General features: G+C 44.7%; 1 protein-coding gene across 2 annotated transcripts in view; it reads right to left on the minus strand.

Annotated features, from left to right (window-relative positions):
• ZFYVE26 (zinc finger FYVE-type containing 26) overlaps positions 1 to 20,193 on the minus strand; it is a 63,445-nt gene that overhangs the window by 18,119 nt on the left and 25,133 nt on the right. For both annotated transcript variants that reach the window (XM_059182414.1, XM_059182415.1), the window contains exons 17-31: positions 17,930 to 18,049; positions 17,674 to 17,838; positions 16,900 to 17,118; positions 15,758 to 15,860; positions 14,155 to 14,900; positions 12,293 to 12,489; positions 11,302 to 11,406; positions 9,364 to 9,486; positions 8,789 to 8,965; positions 6,761 to 7,007; positions 5,933 to 6,028; positions 4,802 to 4,965; positions 3,634 to 3,770; positions 1,748 to 1,779; positions 963 to 1,099 (exon numbers count right to left, since the gene is read on the minus strand). In XM_059182414.1, coding sequence (XP_059038397.1) covers positions 963 to 1,099; positions 1,748 to 1,779; positions 3,634 to 3,770; positions 4,802 to 4,965; positions 5,933 to 6,028; positions 6,761 to 7,007; positions 8,789 to 8,965; positions 9,364 to 9,486; positions 11,302 to 11,406; positions 12,293 to 12,489; positions 14,155 to 14,900; positions 15,758 to 15,860; positions 16,900 to 17,118; positions 17,674 to 17,838; positions 17,930 to 18,049 — 2,768 coding nt within the window. The remainder of the gene's footprint in view (positions 1 to 962; positions 1,100 to 1,747; positions 1,780 to 3,633; positions 3,771 to 4,801; positions 4,966 to 5,932; positions 6,029 to 6,760; positions 7,008 to 8,788; positions 8,966 to 9,363; positions 9,487 to 11,301; positions 11,407 to 12,292; positions 12,490 to 14,154; positions 14,901 to 15,757; positions 15,861 to 16,899; positions 17,119 to 17,673; positions 17,839 to 17,929; positions 18,050 to 20,193) is intronic.

Consider the following 20,193-nt stretch of genomic DNA (forward strand, 5'->3'; position numbering starts at 1 on the left):
AGTGAAACTAAACAATTTTCAGATGTTCTAAGTGGCACTGCTAGCTTCTGTCACCACACTGGGAAGAAGACAGCTGTGTTCATGCATTACCTACTTCTTGGCAATGTCCACATGTTCCCTCCTTTTTCCCACTAGTGCAGGTCCTTCTCATTGCTGGCTTGGACTGTGACAGCTCCCTTGCTGGAGAAGTCTGTGCTTCAAGCCTGGATACACTGCTGCTGGATTAATATTCCAAAGCACACTCCAAATCCTTTCATGGTGCCTGATGCTAAGCAAGTAAACTTTCCCTACTGCAGAATTCAAGGCCCTGTCCATAAATCGCCCATTTCAATCTTACCTTTTACTACCGCTCTATGAACACTCTACATTCCTTCAAATTAAACCATTTCCAGTCCCCTATCCATGCCCTGCAATTTTTGACAGCGTGCCTTTGCTCAGATGTTCCAGTTTGGTAATTTCCTCCTCCTGCCCTCACTCTCCTTACACTCCTTCCCTGCCCCATTTCTGCTTGTCACACTCCTACCACTTTTCTATCATCTTAAGTGCCACTTCTTCCATGAAGCCTTTCCTTTTATTTTAAATTTTATTTTTATTATTTATGTATTTATTTATTTTAGGGGAGGGGCAGGGAGAAAGGGAGAGCGAAAATCTTAAGCAGGCTCCACGCGAGGCCTGGATCTCACAACCCTGAGATTATCACCTGAGCCAAAACCAGGAGGTGGATGCTTGACTGACTGAGCCACGCAGGTGCCCCCATGAAGCCTTTCTTGATCTGCTCTCACACATTTCCAAGATGTTCTTTATCTTTCTGCCTCATTTGGTTTAGCTCATTTGTCTTAGCTCCTACATTACTGCACTGTAAGCTCACGAAGGCCAGGCTGTGTTCACCTATCTCTGCGTTTTTTGCCGTAACTACACATCATAAGAAAACTCAAGTGACCATCAAGTTTTATGGCTATTACCTGCTCATAGTAAAATTCACTCCGCACCAGCTCGTTTTCCTCCTCATTCAGATCCAAAATCCATTCTACCTCAGCTGCTTTGGGGACTCTCACCACGGCTGAGTACGGAGGACTTTCACTCTTGGAGCTGTCTGGTGCTGAGAAGAATAGTGTCACTCATGTGGCGGTCGCTGACCAGCAGTCCAGTGTAGCCCCCGCCAGAAAACTGGAGTGAGCTGCATGCAGACACCTGCCTGTTATCTCTCCTTGGTCCCCTTTATTTTAGATCTCATTAGGTACCTCAAACTTTGTTCTGCAGGAAAGATCCGGGATTACAGTGTCATACAATCCCATTGCTTCAAACAAGCAAACTCTGAAATGTACACCCTTCTCAGATGGAGGGCTGAATCATCGGCTATCCTAAAAACTAACCTCAGTGGAAGGATATAAACCAAACTATTAATATTGATCGCCTAGGGGGAAGGAGGGAGCATTTGGAGGTAGGATGGTGGTGAAAGGGAACCTAGGAGAAAAATAAAAAAAAGAAATTACCTGCTCAAAATTAAGGAACCAAATTCTTTGGTAGCTGGCCTTCTGAATGCTGGAAGCTAATGGGCCACTACGGTAGGTTAATAGGATAATAAACTTAAAGGGAAACAGCTTAATAAAATGCCAAGAATTTTCTTTTTCCTTGGCCTCAGTCAGACTAAGTTGCTATTAAGGGTTATCAGCTGCAGCTAAAACAGTGAGGAAAGAGCCAACTTGAACATAAAACAAAGAGACAGAGGAATATGATTCAGCCTTACCTTCTGGTTGTCCTGGATTCTCTTCTGGCACACTGGAAACAGAGGAAGAAAAATGAAATGCCCGAATCCCTTTTCCTCCTCTTTGTTTTGAAGTTGGTATAGAGCACCATTGACATTGTTACTCAAGTAAGAAGAATCAGGGAACCAAACTCGTTTCTGTCCCTCACCTGTCACAGCCAGTCACTGACCATTTTCTGTCCATCTCTTCAATACCTCCTTAAATGTCCCCAACTCTCTCTCCATCGCTGCCTCAGAGAAGGCCCTCATTATTTATAGCTAAAGCCTCTGTAATGGCTTCCCAATTGGTGTCCTTGACTCTGTCAACCTACTCCCTACTCTGCAGCTAGAGCAAGCTTTTAAAAATCCAAATCTGGTCATGTTAGTCTTCTGCTTAAAACTGTTCCATAGCTTCTCAGGGTAAAAGTGTTCCAAGTTTGCAGTTTCTGCAGACAAACCCCATACGACCTAGCCTGCTTATCTCTTGAGAGCAACTCCTGCCACCCATGACCTGTGCTCAACTCATTGAAGTCCTCCCCACTCTGCCACTGGTTTTGGTCAACTTCAGTTGGCACCACCAAGCATTAAGTCCTGATGCCACAAGTCAGAGGTCAAGTCTAGCACCTGTATGAGAAGCCTGCTGGTCAGTCCTAGCCCATGTGGCCAAAGAGCAAGCTCCAAGCCTTTGGGCCCAAGTCCTCCTGGCTCAGCTGTCAGGTTTCTAAGTCCAAGGCATGCCAGCCAGAACCCCATATTTACACTTCCTCAAAGGACCCACATATTCTCCTGCCCCGACTTCTGCAGCTGTTACTCCCACTTCTGGGCATCCCCTTCTAACTTCTCATACCCTAATGCTCAGACAAGATGCCACACCTCTAAGAAAACTTCTCACCATCAGACTAAGCCAATGATTCTGTGGTCTGTTTGTTAATGGTCTCCCCACTAAAATGGGGGGTCCATAAGGAAGAAGTGATTATTGCTGAGTAATCGTTGAACAAAAGGATCCTATCAAAACCAACTGTTCATTTCCAATCTCAGCAATATGGCATATGGGTATTTCTTCTGTCCCTTATCCCTTACCCCAAGGAGGCAATATAAGCATGGCATATCTTTCTTCCTGGAGATCAGTAATCATCACAGTAAATGATGGCAAAAAATGTTCATATTAAAACAAACTCAATAATGCCACTGGACAGAACATAAAATCAATTTAAGTCTGTAAGCAAAACATGAAGAATTCAAAATAATGAGCTTTTGAGGAGTTGCTTTGGCTCATATTCCCAGATGGCCTAGGAGCCTTAGTTTCACCCTCCTTTGCTGCTAGACGTAGTGAGAAAAATTGAGCAATATTAAGCCAGCAAACAGTCTTAATCTGTTTTGCCAGAGGTAGAAGTGGTTTCTGAAATTTGTTACTAGGTAAACTGTGCATGGGAAGGTATGGGGGCTCTTCTCGTTGTGGATAACAAGCCAGGATGACTAGCTAGATTAGAACTGAGGCAAGTGATGCTCGAGCAGTCAGAAGGTGTGAACATGTCCCTCTGAATCCAGCTGAGACCAATGGAGACAGGAGTGGCTGAACAACTGGTGAGGTTGCTGGCAAACTAAGATTAACGACCTCCATCAGGAATCAAGTGTCCTGACCTCAGGGAGAACATTATGTCAGAGCCTTGAGCTCTGCTTCTTTCCTCTCTTAGAAGTTTCTGTGACCAAGGTCAAATGTATTGCTGTAGAGTTAATGGTATTTTAGTGTGGATGTTAAATTAAAACTTGCTGCCATTGTTCCAGATTTGAGATGCTTTCCACAATGAGACTCCAAGACCCCCGACCTTGGGGGAGGGTGGGTGTGTAGAGGTCGTGGAAGTAGTGGGCCCACTATATAGGACACTCACTCTTTGTTGTAGTAACTATAGCACTGGTCACACACGCGGGTAGGGCTCTCTCTGCAGCCTTCCACCGCCATCTTCTTAGTGGAGCAGGCACTGCACACTAGCCGGCCACAGCGGCGGCAATGATGACGCCTATTGAACTGAGGAGTGTCATTGGGAAAAGAAAGAAAAGGGAGGAAGAGCAGGTGAGATTGCAGGAACTGTGGGTCTACCTGTCAACCCACTATCTTTAGCATCAGCCACCTGTGACTTACTAAGAATACTTACTAAGTAGTCTTACTTACTTACTTACTAAGCTCTTTGGGTTTCTATTGAGAAAGAACACCTAGTCCTTGCCTTTAAGAAGCTGACATTTAGAAGTAAGTCTTAGACGGTGGGCAAAGGTATCCAAGTTTTGTAATAGTTCCTGACAAGTTCTACCTGTCTGTGGAGGCAATGTGTGAAGACACAGCAAAAATAGTATGGAAGAAGTGACTTTCTCAGACGGTGCAAATCACATTTTCATGGCACAGTGACGAGAAAGTGTCCTTTTTTCAAAATGCTTTCATGAGTACTGCCTCATCTCACTATAAGAGGTTGACAGGCATTATACTTCTTTCTCAGATGAGACACAGAGCAATTACATCATCGTTGTTCTCATTAGCCCTGAGCTAGTATGCCAGTCAGTAGGGTGGTAAGTATGGTAACATCTGTAACCATAGTTGGGCCTTAGAGCTCCACGGGCCAAAAAAATGTATCATCCATAGAGCATCTGAGACTGAAAAAGTCACACTGCTAATAAGAGGCAGAACTGGGATTAGAACCCAAGTCCTCTGTCTCCAGAACCAGTACTAAAATCCACTACCAGGCCACCTGTCTTACAATGAGAGGGGAGCTAGAAACAAGATCTTCTGGTGTCGGTGACTCCTCTTGCTCTATCACTCTGCCTCTATTTAGTCATTTGAGAATAGTGAAGATTTTCAAATTTAAGGCTACCTTGTCTACCATCTGTCTCAACCCAGAAAATACATCTGGTTTGGCCAAAGTTCAACCCAAAGTCTTGGATTTGGTAGTTCTTGTGAAAATACCCATATCCTCTTGGGGACAGGAGGTGACTATGAACTCCGGGCTCATGACTGCCAGTTTCCTTTTACTTCCCCTGCAGGCAAAGCTGGGGACCAATGTTGCTCACCATGGTGAAGCGTTCCCTGCAGCAGACCATACAGATGCTCTCACTCTCGTCGGGCACCCACTGATGCCTGCCGGGGGGTGCTGCTGGAGGGACAAACTCCGGTGGGGGCTGACTCTCTGGGAAGCTCCTCTCCCTTGGACTGGGGGAATGTATAGTGGAGACACCTGGGAGTCAGATCCGAAGTGAGAGGAAAAGGTGATCAATAGTCCAGCTAATAAATGAGGAAGGAATGAGGAAATCAGAATTTCACCCTGTTTCAAAACCCAACTGCAATAATATATCCAGCTAGCGGTCATTAATGGCTGACTGCATCATGAGAGGGACACCTGGACACCGTGTGCCTCCTGATGGAAGGCACACAAGCACTTATCAAATACACTTACTGAAAATATTAAGCCTGAATCATATCAACCTTCTAGATCTATCAACCAGTGTACTGGATATAAAGAGGACTGAGACCCAGACTGCTGGGTGGCCATCAGTGGAATCTAGCATGTGGGAAGTTCTATAGGACAAATGAGCTAGTTTCCTCTGTAGATGAAAAAGAGGTAGTAGAACCTATTGATTAAAAGAGACCTGAGAGGTATTTCAGCTAAATGCCACATGTGGACATCATTTAGATTTTGATTCTAGAAAAACCAATTCTAGAAATATATTAATGAGAAAACTGGGGAAATGTGAACACTGACTAGATAACTGGTAATAATAAAAAATCATTCATTTTTTTTTAGGTGTGATGATGATATTATGGTTTTGTTTTGTATATATCCTTATCTTCTAGAGATATATACTGATACATTTTTTTTTTAAGATTTTACTTATTTATTTGACAGAGATCACAAGTTGGCAGAGAGGCAGGCAGAGAGAGAGGGGGAAGCAGAGAGCCTGTTGAGCAGAGAGCCTGATGCAGGGCTCGATTCCCTGCTAATACAGGGTTTGCAGAGATTTTACAGAAATAGGACTACAAATGATGAGAATCGATTGTTAAATTTTCTTGGATATAAAAAGCTGGAATGAACCAAGAAAAACAGTAAGAGTATCATAACTAGAAGTGAAAAAAGAGGCAAAAGAAAGTCAAAATCAGGCAAGTTTGAACTAAACTACAGATTAAGTCTCAGAACCTGTTCTTACCAGGAGCCGCAGTGGCAGAGAACTCTGCTGATGGGGATCTAGACAAGGTCTCAAGGTCTGAAGTCTGACCGACTTCTGGGAGGTGAGTCACAGAATCTGGAAAGAGGGAAAATGTTGACAAAATACCATCCTACCATAAGCATCTTTACTCATTCTGCTAGGCCTTTAATTTAAAGCCCTGTTGCTCTGCTGATTGTCATTCCATGATTGTACCAAGTGTACAAAGCATGGCAGAGGTACTTCTAAGGTAACAGAAAGCATGCTTCTTCAACTTCTCAAAAAGCAAACTATGTTTAGATGCATGAAATAATGAAGTAGCTGTTAGGATTTCACAAAATAAAGCTAAAAATGCCCAAGGGAAGTAGAAGACATTGAAATGATGGCCCTGGAGGGTAGAGAGTAAGAAAAACAAAAAGCTGTCTGGGAACATCAGCCTACATTTATTTCATTTTCTTCATTCTGGAAGAGGCTTGACTCACATAGTAGGGGGATCTGATGTGCTCCTGGAAGAGCACATTCCCTCAGTACAGAATGATAGTAGGTAAGAGTCCACTGTGCCAAAGCCAGACAGAGACCATGCTCAGCATGCTTGGTTTCCCAAATCTTTATGTTTGCACAGTGGTAAACTACCATACTTTAATTTTGGTTACCCTGCCACTTCCTCCAGGGCCAAGAGGTCTCCTGCATAGCAAAGAGCTATCTCTCTGGAAGGGTATTCCTTTTACTCTTGATCAACTCAAAATAATAAGAGAAGACAAATTATAACTAAGGATGCAGTATGATGTTTTCTCCTCTAGCTGGAGGCCCCATTAGGATGTTGGCAGTTACCTGATCGTTTCTCTCTCAGAGAGTATGGGAAGTCCAAGGCTTTTCCTGCATATCTGGAGAGCAGTGAGTCAACGTCATCCATGGTGAAGCCAATCTCCTGCCCAGCCAGCAGCTGGTGCAGTGTCTGCACAGCCACAGTGGCCCAATCCACTTTCATGTTCATGAGTAGCTGCTCCAGCATGAGGAGGGGGTTAGAGGACAAGTGGGAGTAGCTGGCCCGGTGTGGTTCAGGTAGGGTCAGCAGAACCTGTTTGGAGGGTAGACCCATAGATTAAAGAAAACAGTACACACATTTCAGAAGAAATCCAAGGTTCTTACTGGGAGGGAGAAGGGGATCAGGGACCAAAGGTAGATGACCAGCTACCAGGGCTGGGGAGCAGGCTTTCAGGAAGCAAGGCTGAAGTCCTATTTCAATCTTCCAGGAGGCAAGCAACAAGTACTTCAGGTACATTTTACCTAGATGAAAGGTTGGCTAACTTCCTCTGTAAGGGGTTAGATAATTCGTATTTTAGGCTTTATGGGCCATGAAGTCTCTGTGGCAACTACTCAGCTCTGCCAGTGTGGTGTGAAAGTAGCCATAGGCCATATGAAAGTAAATGAGTGCACAAACTTATATTAAAAACTATCTGGGGGTGCCTCAGTGGCTCAGTGGGTTAAAGCCTCTGCCTTCAGCTCGGGTCGTGATCCCAGGGTCCTGGGATCGAGCCCTGCATCGGGCTCTCTGCTCAGTGGGGAGCCTGCTTCCTCCTCTTTCTCTGCCTGCTTCTCTGCCTACTTGTGATCTCTATCAAATAAATAAATAAAATCTTAAAAAAAAAAAATCCGATTCACAAAAGCAGGCTGAGGACTGGATTTGGCCCACAGGTGGCACCTCCAAGTATAGCTGAACTCTACCTGATCTTAAAGCCACTACTTTAACCATCTGAGGCTTATTAGAATGAGCAACATAAAGTAGTATTAGTAGGGTGCCTGAACCTAGCACCTCCAGTGTCCTACAGGTAAATGATGTCTCTATACTCCTAGAGACTGTTATCACTAGGCTTGAAATATGTTCACTGGTTCTGCTCATTGCCAATTTTCAAGGATTCCCCCTATTTAGTTATAGTGCATCAAAAAACAAAAAAAGGGCATTTTCTTTAGGAATATTTTATGTAGTAGAACTCTTAACAAGTGGGCCGGTACTCATATTGACGGTTCTCCCAGCACTCATCTATTTATGGGGCAAGTTCCATACTTATTGAGTGAAAAGACATGACTGCTAATCAGAATCATCAGAACAGTGTCCGAGGGCCCTAATTCTCCCCAACCCCCCTCTTTTCCAGATTACTTCTTCTAGCTTGTAATTTCTTCTGTTAGTGTCTCCAAGGTTACACATCAAAGGTAAGAACCTCATTACCTAGAGAATTAACTCTTTTCTTTAGCAAGACAAGGTTATTAAGCAGTAGTTTGATATCCTTCCTCAGAATCTCTTTGGAAGATAGCCAGGCCCTGTCCCAAGAGATTCAGTTTTTTTTTTTTTTAAATTAACATATAATGTATTATTTGTTTCAGGGGTACAGTTCTGTGATTCATCAATCTTACACAATTCACAGTACTTACCATGTCCATCACCCAGCCACCCCATCGCCCCCACCTCCTTCCCCTTCAGCAACCCTTTGTTTGTTTGTTTCCTGTGATGAGAGTTTCAGTTTTAATTGATCTGGGGTAAAGGTTAACGATTTTTTTTAAAGTCCAGGTGATTCTACTCTGCAGTCTGCATTAAGAACAACGATCTAGCAGATACCAGGGAAACCACAAAGGGAACTTAAAAGGGCCACTTAGAACTCACTTTGGAGACAAGGTAGTAAGAGAATGACAACTCCTAAGGGACGCAGGAGTGGGCTCCTGGATAAAGGTTTTATATAGCATAGGTCAAGAATGGCAAGTGTCTAGGAGAAGAGCCACTGAAAGGTTAAGTTCTGAAGCACGAGCTGGGCCAGCGGTCTCTCCCCAAGGCATGCCTTCCCAACTCCCCCCTTCCTTCCTGACCTTGGATCCCATGTACAGTGCCTGGATTTCACGGTGTCGGACAGCAGTCAGTTCTCCGTAGAAATGCGTGGTGAGGTAGTTGGCCAGGAAGTGAGAAGCGGCCAAGCTAGGATGCTGGTCGAGGGATTGCTCTGTGACCTCAAGGCACATTGTGGGATCAGGAATTCTTCGCAGGAGCTGTTGTAGGAGAAGGGTAGAGGAGAAAGGTAAGGCTCATAAAGAACTCAGTCCAGCCTTATTTGGGAATGGAACATTTAGGTTTATTAATCTTGGACTAATCCCTTCTCTGCACTCTCTCTTTCACCACCCCTGTAGCTTCACAAATGATGACTGTGATCAGAGTTCAGCAGAATCCTGAACATGGCTGACCATCTCGCATGAAAGACAGGGCTGGACACCTTCCACTGAAGATGACTATGATCTTCTTGAGGCTAAGAAGGACTCCCGAAGGACACGAAGTGGCAGATCTGAGATCGCAAATGCTTTGCGTGGTATTTAGCATGAACAAAGCCTTCTGATTTGACTAACCTTTTTGTCTTATTCCAAAAGAAAAATGGCAAGAGATGGACGCTTACTTGCAGAGCCTTTTCATGATCTCCTCTTTCTAGAAGGTGGAGAAGATGCTTTTGATGTAGGCTGACTAAATGCTCTCTTGGAATAGGGTAGAGGCCGCCCCACTCCTCACACAGTCCATATTCCTGGAAGCAAATACACATGGCTTCAATCCCTTTGAATCATTGACTTTGTCACATCCAGCTTTTGACTGATTTCTCTCAGCAGTCTTGAGTCTGCTGAAGCCCCAGGAAAGTTTGGTTAAGTGGTGATGGGAACTTCGCTCTGGGATTAAAGTGGGCTTGTAAACTCAAAGGACTAGAGTGGCAACGGAGTTATATAAATGATCAAAGTAGGTTGCTGATTAATGGTATCAATTTTCTCTGAGATCTAACACAAAAAAGATACAGATGACATGAAGTGACTGACACCTTGTGTTAGTCCTGGGGAGATATTAAGAAAGTAGGGAGGATCAGGACGCCTGGGTGGCTCAGTTGGTTAAGCAGCTGCCTTCGGCTCAGGTCATGATCCCAGCGTCCTGGGATCGAGTCCCACATCGGGCTCCTTGCTCGGCAGGGAGCCTGCTTCTCCCTCTGCCTCTGCCTGCCATTCTGTCTGCCTGTGTTCACGCACTCTCTCTCTCTGACAAATAAATTAAAAAAAAAAAAGAAAAAAAGAAAAGAAAGTAGGGAGGATTAAGACTGTCCAAAGGAGAAAGTGCTGAGTAATGGATAGAATTATTCAATCAGTATATAGTACAATGAAACTACTATATCACTAAATGTCAATTATATTAGAATTAAAGAACAAAACACAAAGGAGAGAGTGCGCACTCAGCTCTTATTGTTGTCATGTGAATGTGCAAGCCCAGGGTTGACAAACATCAAAAAAAAAAAAAACAATAAATTTTTTTTTTAAATCAAAACCTTTCCTATTTTAAAATGTTGGCAATGAAGTTAACATGAAAAAATAAAAATGTGGCAGACCAAAACTGCAAGGGTCAAACATACATGCTGGGCATTAGATTCTGTCCATGTCCCTGTTTGCTACTCCTCACCCCCAATCTGTGAACCTTGGATTAAAGTTTTAGAGAATGGAATTCCCAAGGCTTTGCCCAAGTATTTTAATATGGTGTCTCCGGGAATGCTCTCCCCACAACTCTGACTGGGGCCACATTGTTTAAGATGTTTCTTTGTTTCTCAGGCTACATCAGGTGCCCTGCCTGTGCTCCCACCACAGTCTGGGTTTACTCCTGTCAGTTGGTATATCGCAATCGTCTAGGGATGTATGTCACATCACCCCTCTTCCCAAAATGTGAGCTGTACAAGGTCAAGGACTAAGTTTAGTTATCTTTGTTTCACCACCATCTACTACAGTGGCAAATAAGAGATGGTCAATAAAGGTTTCTTTGATGCATGAACATCTGAATGAGTACATCCACATTTTGAACTGTGGTATATGAGCTCGTTAAAGAATAAATAAAATGTTTGGCATTCAAATGTTCAATAAACATATGAAAAGACATTTTCATATGTCATAATCAAGGTTATTAGTAATCATGGGAATGTAAATTCGAGCATGAGATACCATTCTACTGGCACAGAGGGCAAAGTTGGACAATACCATATCCTTATGGCATTTGGTAAGAGGAACTGCAAGTGGTCTACTGAGCTTAAGAGCAATTTGTCATGTCTCAGTAAAGGTGAGGATGCTCACGCCCAGTGATTCCACAATTCCACCAGTAGATCTACAGTCTGTATCAGCGTACAGAGCGTAGGGTGATAGTACAAATGCATCCATTGCATTACTCTCCACACTTCTCCCTCTGTTAGTAAATTTTACACACACAAAAAGAAAAAAGAATGTGGACACTGATACATGGAAAGGGGTCTACAGTCAGGTAGGGAGTTGTAACTCTTGAGAAAGGGAAAAAGGGGGAATACCACTCAGGAAAATAGTACCTTTGCTTCCAGAATCATGTTCATGACAGTTGATGGGTCCTCAATGCAACAGTTTCTCAGGCTCTGCCAGTCACACCACACTGGGGTAGACTGCAAACCCAGAATCTAAGGAAAGATAGGAAGAGCTATTAAACCACACTTCAGCTTCCCCCTCTATGAACATTCAAACTCATCGGAGTTTCAGGGATGGACCACCCCTAAGTTTCTGTCCCAATGTTAAGCTGTCAAAACTTGCCAGGAGAGATGAAGAATGAAAGCAAATGGAAAAATCAGCATATTTTTATACTTGCTATGCAGCCATACCACCGAAATCTATCTCCCTGGGTCTCTTATCTTGAATATAACACACATCCTGAAATAATCTTTCATTTTCAAACTGTCATGTCTATGCAGCCTTTCAAAATGGATCTTGACATTTAAAACAATCTTTAAAAATGACACAATAAGGATTAAGATCTGTGGGGCGCCTGGGTGGCTCAGTGGATTAAGCCGCTGCCTTCGGCTCAGGTCATGATCTCAGGGTCCTGGGATCGAGTCCCGCATCGGGCTCTCTGCTCGGCGGGGAGCCTGCTTCCCTCTCTCTCTCTCTCTGGCTGCCTGTCTACTTGTGATTTCTCTCTGTCAAATAAATAAATCTTAAAAAAAAAAAAAAAAAAAAAAAGATTAAGATCTGTAAGAACTCTTGAAAAATAAGGAACACGTAACAGACATAAAACATGCACAAAACTCAAGTACACATGTGAAACAGGCTTTGCGGACTGTTACTACTATCCTTGTTTGATGCACACATATTTAAAATTACAAAAGGAAAATAACAGGAAATAGAGATAAGGTCTCTTTTCATTGTTCACCCAAGAACAGAAGCCAGATGCAGGACAAAAGCCAGGCCCAGATCATCTGTTTCTTAAAGTCCAGCATCACATGAGAAGAGGCTGGAGTTGGTAATATGGTAGGAAGCCTATTTCCTTCTTCTTGATGCTGGAAACCATACCTTCTGATACACCCGCAGCTCTGCCAGCTTTCTCTGTAGCTCACACTTCAGTCCGTCTTGGACAGTTGTATCCGAGATGCAGTATGCCAAGATCTCCAAGCACCACTCCAGGGGCCACCTGTCCACAAGCTGTAGGGTTAACCGACTTCGCAGAGATGCGTCCTTCACAGGGAACAGGAACTGCCAACCTTCTTTGTCTACAAGACAAAAAGATGTCCAGAGGTAGCAAGCTTGGCACAAGAAGAGCTCAAAAGTCCAGGCTACTCCTTAAGAGAAGGGCTTTGTTCAATTTCATAAAACAGGAGCTTGGATCCTTAAGATCCTTCTGACCTTAATTCATTTTTATACTTAGAGCCATTATATGAAAAGGAGAAATGTTATATGCCCTCATGTTTCTCTTTTTGCAAACTTAATCACAGTCATGAGACTTTCTGAAAAGAGAGAGAAAAGGAGACAGGAGAGGAAGAAAAAGGAAGAAAGGGAGAAGAAAGGAATGAAGGAAGAAGAGACGGAAGAACAGATGAAGCTCTCCACGTTTTGTGATAGCATTGGGTCAGACTCAGACTGTAGGTAGAACTTTGGGTGTTCCCTGCAGTTTCTGCCCTGTGTCATACAGAACTCTTCAAAGTTATTTCAGGTAAACCAGTATGACCCCCTCCATGCCCTCTGTCATAATTACTCAGTAGATCTTTCTCTCCTACACCCATTTCACAGATCTGACTCAAAACAGTTAAGACTGCACAGCCAGTCACTGGATTTCTCCATCTTCTCCTGGAGGGATTTTCTCCTTTCTGCAGGGCAGTTAAGCCCCTGCCTGAGAAGCCATTTCCTATGGCATGTCCAACTCTTGTCCCCGCTCAGTGGAGTGTTACTGGTCATTGCTCTCAACTCCCTTAAAAGCTCTTTGGAAGCTTTCATTTATTTTTTTCAGTGCAAAAAGGTGGTTTTATTAAAGCATGGGGACAGGGCCTGGCAGCAGAAAGAGACGTCTCATTGGGAGCATTTAAAATAGGGGTAGTCAAACAGGCCCACAGTCTCTCTCTCTCTCTCTCTCTTTTTTTTTTAAGATTTTATTTTTAAGTAATCTCTATACCCAACATGGGGTTTAAACTCACAACCCCGAGGTCAAGAGTTGCATGCTCCACTGAGGGAGCCAACCAGGAGCCCCCAGTCTGTTTTTATGTATAAAGTTGTGTTAGAATACATCCACTCTCATTTGTTTATTTATTATCTCTGGCTGCTTTCATGTTCTAATGGCAGAGTTGAGTAGTTGCAACCGAGATTGTATCATCTCCAAAGCCCTTTAGAAAGAGTTTGTTGGCTCCTGTTTTAAAGTCAACATTCGCCTGAATTCCAGCTTGGGCTTCTGGGGGTTAGGCTCAGATATCTGTACTTTAAAAGAATTTTCCAATGATTCTGGTATGCAGTGTTGAGGATACTGGCTATGAGTGCCTGTCCTGAAGTTAGATGGAGGGTGCCTGGATGGCTCAGTCAGTTAAACAGCTGCCTTTTGCTCAGGATCGAGTCCCACATCGGGCTCCCCGCTTTGACAGGAGTCTGTTTCTCCCTCTCCCTCTGCCTCTGCCCCTCCCCACTACCCCTGCTCTCTCTCTCGCATGTGTGTGCTCTCTCAAACAAACAAACAAATAAATAAAGTTAGATGGAGTGGGGTTCTAAGCTCTGCTCCAGCACTTACTATCCTGGGCAAGTTTCCTATTCTCTGAGCCTCAGTTTCCTTTTAATATGATAAGATTACGGTGGTAGCTTTCTCTAGAGTTATTGGGATCAAATGCAATGACACACTCATTGAAAGCTCAACATTATTAGCACCAGGGAAGGGGGAGGCACAGCCTTCTGCTCACCACATGCCGCGGCACAGCTCAGAACTGCATCTTTTATGTTGCTCAAGTCGTCCACGTCTCGCCCATATGCTTCTGTGAGCTGAAGGGCTCGGGTCCAATCTCTGGCTACCAGGGCTTCCTCGAAGGCCTCTGTGAGCACTTGTAGGGCAGTGGGAGAGTGTAGGCCCAGGAGGACAGTAGAGAGACTGGCCCGGCCACAGAGACTCGCTGCCAGGCTCTGCCCTTGCTCGGTGGACCGTCGTAGTGGCTCCCAGGCAGCCAGGAGGGAGGCCCTGAGCACAGGGAACTGTTCTAGGAGGCGCTCACACTCCTGAGCTACCTGCTCTGCACTCAGAGGCACCTCCCTGCGGCCACGAAACTCCTTCCACGACAAGCTGGGCTTGGTGAGCTTTGGCCCCTGGGAAGCCCCCAGACAGGCCACTAGGGCTAGCAGCTTTGAACGGGACTTAAGGAAGGCCAAGGCAGAGGACGTAAGGGCTGGGAGTGATGACTCCCTTGGGGAGGAGCGGGGCTTTCTCTCCACTGTGGAATTCCCAGTTGGCTTTGGTGAGCCCAGTGTAGAAAGTGGGAGGTCTTCCAGGCACTGGGAGGTATGGAGCCGGACCAGGACGCCCAGGTGGGTCAGAAGGGATGATGTCTGCTGGCTTTGCCGGGAAGAGCAAAGGGCAAGAGGCTCACAGCAGCAGTTCACGATGACTTTCGGCACACTCAGGCTGAGCCCCTCTCGGGCCAGAAGGGCTGCTAGCCTGCAGGGAGAGAAGCAGAGGAGGCACAAAACCTGAGCGCACAGGCATATTACCCAAGCTCGGAATTCATTTGTTTATACAATCAAATGTAAATGTAGACTCTTTAATTGTTACTCTTAACTCTCTCTCTTTTCTCCCCACACGAATGGCAGCCTATCAGACACCCTGCTCTGCTCTCGATTTCTCACTTGGTATTCTATCTGGGAGATCTGTCCACATCCCTCTACAGAGAGACCCCCTCATTCATGTTTATATCTACATAGTACTCCATTATGTGTTGAGCCATAATTTAATTAGTCTTCTATTACTGAACAGTGGATATTGCTTACCTGCTTCTATTACATATAAGACTAGAACAAAATGACTTTGTATATATATAATTTTTTCACGGGTCAGGAAAGCCACAGGGTACATTCCCCCATATGGATTGCTAAGTCAAAGGGTATACAAATTTGTTTTTTTAAATAAATATGGACAATCTGTCTTCCCACAGTGGTTGTACCAATTTATACCTCACCAGCAGTCTTTGAGAAGGCTTGTTTTTCTATAGTGTGCCAACTAATGAGTTATCCAATTTTTGGATTTTTCCTTATTCCTAAGTGAAGATTCATCCCTTAAATTTTATGCTTGTAATACAAATGTTGGTAGAGGTGGTGAAACAGAAAGAAATGAGGCAAACTGAAATTGAATTTTAATGTAACAAGAGTAAACAAAAATTAAGGGAAAAGTCTGAAAGAAATTCATACTCTCTGTACTGAACTCAAGCACAACCCCACTTAGCCCTGGCATTCCTTAATGAAACGAAAACAGTTTTAAGAAGGCCCATCCGTGCTTAAGTCCCACAGAGTAGTTCCTACCTGTCTGGTGGAACTTGTCGCTCAAGTAGGAGGTGTGACACAAGTTGGGAAGAGCTCTGTTGCAGAAGAACAAATGGATTTCCTACCTTGACCTCCACGTGATCTGCAAAGATAAAGTGACTTTTGTTTTTACCACTGACCAGAACAGCTCAGAGCCCTGTTCCCCAGAATTAATAAAAAAAGGGTAACGTCAAAATGAAGACTACACTGAGGGGTACCTGAGTGGCTCAGTTGGTTAAATGTGTGCCTTGGCTCAGGTCATGATCTCAGGGTCCTGGAATGGAGCCCTGAGACTAGGCGGGGAGCTTCCTTCTCCCTCTCCCTGCCATCCCTGCTCATGCTCTCTCTCTCATTCTGCTCTCTCTCAAATTAAAACAAACAAACAAAAAAACCTTAGGAAAAAAAAAAAAAGAGTACATTGAGAGCCCTTCTGTTGATATTTTCTATGTAAAGGGTATTCTTGAGAGCACCCTGATTGCAAGTTTACAACTTATTATGCTCTAAAGACTTCCAACCACAGCACAAACTTCAGTGGGTAGGTCTAGCCACAAATAGCTCATCCTGCTCTCTTCACCATGACTAAAGTACAGGCAACACTTGCTCTGTGGACTGAGATAAGAACCTGGCCCTCGTATTACAGCTTGATCCTCTCCGGGTCCTGAAATCCATGATGGTCTGAGAGAGGTATTTTTTGTCATTAATGCAATCAGAATTTACTGAGTACTCCCATGTGCTATACAGTTGTACTGGGCAGTGGGGAGACAAGGATAACTAAAACACACAGATAAGTAAGAGTGGACTCTATAAATCTAATGTTCGTGGCTACTGCTGTACCCACAACCTCTCTCTTTCTCTCTTTTTTTAAGAGAAGGGTCAGGGGTGAGCAGAGGGAGAGAGAGAATCTCGGCAGGATCCATGCCCAGTGTGAAGCCCAGTGTGAAGCCCAGCGTGAAGGCCAGTGTGGGGCTTGAACTCAAAATGCTCAGATCGTGACCTGAGCCGAAACCAAGAGCCGGACACCCAACCAACAGAGTCACACAGGCGCCCCAGTACCCAGAACCTCTTTTGTTGTGCACCCTTCCTCTTCCCTGCTCTAAACATTGGGCCAGTCATGACTTCATCTCCTCTTCCTTGCGACTCACCAGGCTCAGAGCTCAAGCTCCGAAGGAGAACTGCAGCCATGGTGCTGCAGTAACTGAAAAAGGTGCCCATGTAGTTGGTCTGCCTGCTGCCTGCTGGGGTGTGCTTGTCCAAGTTCTTCTGGAGGAGCTGAGTCTGGATGTGCACAGGGTGGGCCTCAGCCTCTGGAGCTTTCTGGGCTGCCTGCTCCACCAGCGAGGACAGTGGAGTACTCCTGGGCTCTGGAAGGAGTTATGACAGGAGAAGGGGTGGAAGCATTAGTCTCTGCTTCCGGCACTGATCAACAGGGCCTTTGTTAGCTTAAGTGCTACACTTACAAGGTAGCTATAAAATCCTATACTGGTTGCCTGTACAAGTGATTCTTAGCCAGGAAACCTTTGAGTATAGAAAAATCGGGGTGGAGAGTCCTGTTTCCACCCCAGTGTCTTTGGGGTGGAATGGCTCTGTGGAGAACATGGTCATGTTTTAGCGAAGGTTAATCATTATTTACTAAGTACCTTCTGGGTGTATTCCTCATTAAAAGTCAGGAAGATGTGTTAGCTAATGGAGCATGAAGCATCCCTTCACTGGAGTAGGGGAGAATCAGGTGGAGTTAACACTGGAGTAGGGGAGAATCAGGTGGAGTTAACACGTCAGAGGCTCGCTCTGACGAACGAGGGGGCCGCAAGAGCCCAGTCCCGGAGTGCTCAGCCTCTGCTCTAAAGTGCTCCTTCACTCCTGGCTCTTTCCTCTCCCTTAGTCAGCCCTCATCTGCTGCCACGCAGTTGGGCCCATACCTGGCAGCTGTAGTGCCTCTCTCAGGGACTGGAGGACCTGATCCAGCTGCTGCGAGAGGGTGGCACGGCTGGCCACACAGTCCTCGGTGAGGCTGGGCCAGCACAGCTGAAGCAGCTCAGCCACGCTGCACCGCGGAGGGCCCGCTCCTTTTTCTTCTATGCTCTCTGTGGGAAGCAAATGAGAAGAGTGAACTCTGATGCGGACCTAATGTTCCACACCTAGGAATCAAGAGAAAAAGGGAGAAATGCAGCTCACCCGGTTTAGTTTGTCCGGTTGATGTAAGTGGGTAATTGAGGATCTTACTGATTTGCTGAAGAACAACTGGAAAACCTCGAATGCCATCAGCATTGAGAACCACGTGGTCTAGCCGTCGACCTGGAAACGGATCGAAGGAAGAGGGAATGCAGGACAAAATCAGGCACTTTCAAAGATTGATACTCAGTCCTGTATTTACTTACAAAATTTTATCTTCTCCAGGGTTAGGGAGGAAATATATGCTGTGTCGTTCTGGGTGAAAACCAGTTTACCTGGCTTATTCCATGCCTGAGGTTCCAGAGTGACCTTCAGCATGATGCCTCCACTGTCAACAGCAGCAGACCCAGCACCTAAGGCACTCCGTTGGAACTGCTGTCCCAGGCCAATCACTTCTTGTGAATTTGCCTTGGTCATGCCTTCAGCTGAGAACTGGAGCTGGGATTGTATCTGTCTTCTCTCTTTGCTTAAAGTGGCATCTTGACACCCTGACTAGACTGAACAACTCTATGGATAAAGATTATTCCTTATATCTCTCTTGTACCCTCTACACTTCAGATAATCTGGAAATATAGTAGGTACTAAATTAATTCCTAACTGATTGACATGAAACTATCTCAGCTATTAACATTCCGAGTAATACCTCCTTTCATTTTCAAGTAGGAGTACTAGGTGAGAGGGAGGGAAATTGTGTGATAAAAACAGCATTGCACATGCCACAGCAGACTTTCTTAGAAAGATGATGTGAACATTAAAGGACATTTTAACTAACAGCTCAGAAGTGATTTGCAGGGGTGTGCAGAAAAGAGGTACCACAGCAGGCCTATGATCACTATCCTTTGAAAGTCTTGCTTGCAAACTTGCTGTTGGTTGGCAGCTGCAAATGTTGACTGGTAAATGGTTTCTGACATGGCTATAAAATGAGCCAAAGAACATCTGCTTTCCTTTTGAGAGTCTAGAATTTTGGTACATGTGGGGCAGAGATGGCGCCCCATAAAAGCCTTGGGCGTTGAGTCTCTAATGAGCACCCTCGTACACACTTGTCACAACTACCGTTGGAGGAATTAAGGACAGCCTGTGTGACTCCACAGGGAGAAGACTCTAGCAAGCTGTGCCTGGTTTCCTTCAGACTTTATCCCATGAGCCTTTTCCCTTTGCTGATTTTGCTGCATATCTTTTTGCTGAAATAAATTTCAGCCATGAGTATGACTATATGCTGAGTTCTATAACTTCTAATGAATCACTGAGCCTAGGACTGGCTATCCTGTCATGACCTATTCACCGTTCTTCTCTTCATATTACTGATACAGGGGTGCTGTTTCCAATGTTTGGTGAGTCTATCAAGGATGCGTAGAATGGAACTTTGCCTAATCCTTTCTTCATATTCTTCTACCTTCATATACTAGATTCCTCCAAGAATTCCATATATACATTCTGGGACATTATTAACCTCAAGATATAATCCTCCCTCTAGCTGTGATCCATGAACAATTCCCTTATGCCGCATTTACAAATTCAAGACTGTTCTGGGTTTTAGGTTACATGGGGTTCATTCTGGCATTCATTCTGGCAGTCTAAAGGCACAATTTCCATTTATACAATTTCTTTTTTTCTTTTTTTTTTTTAAAGATTTATTTATTTATTTGACAGAGAGAGAGATCACAAGTAGGCAGAGAGGCAGGCAGAGAGAGAGAGAGAGGAGGAAGCAGGCTCCCTGCCGAGGAGAGAGCCCGATGTGGGACTCGATTCCAGGACCCTGAGATCATGACCCGAGCCAAAGGCAGCGGCCTAACCCACTGAGCCACCCAGGCGCCCCATCCATTTATACAATTTCTAAAAAAAAGATTTTATTTATTTATTTGACACAGAGAGAGAGAGAGATCACAAGTAAACCGAGAGGGAGGGAGAAGCAGACTCCCCGCTGAGCAGAGAGCCCGATGTGGGGCTCGATCCCAGGACCCCGAGATCACGATCTGAGCCAAAGGCAGAGGCCCAACCCACTGGGCTACCTAGGCGCTCCACCATTTATACAATTTTTGAATATGTATTTCGTCTTTGAATTTACCTATAATTTCCCTAAATGAGTGCAGATTGCCAAGTCTATTAAAAAGGTAAGTTTCTCAGACTATATTTAAACCACCAGACTAGACATGAGGAAGTTAACTAATACTCCTTTCTCCCTGTCTCCAGTCAGTATTTTCTTCTTATGCAGTTTATCAAGCATCTCAGAAACCCATCCCCTCATTGGAGAATTAGGAATAAAGCTG

This window comes from Mustela lutreola, chromosome 7, assembly GCF_030435805.1.
Source record: "Mustela lutreola isolate mMusLut2 chromosome 7, mMusLut2.pri, whole genome shotgun sequence".
Classification (NCBI taxonomy): domain Eukaryota; kingdom Metazoa; phylum Chordata; class Mammalia; order Carnivora; family Mustelidae; genus Mustela; species Mustela lutreola.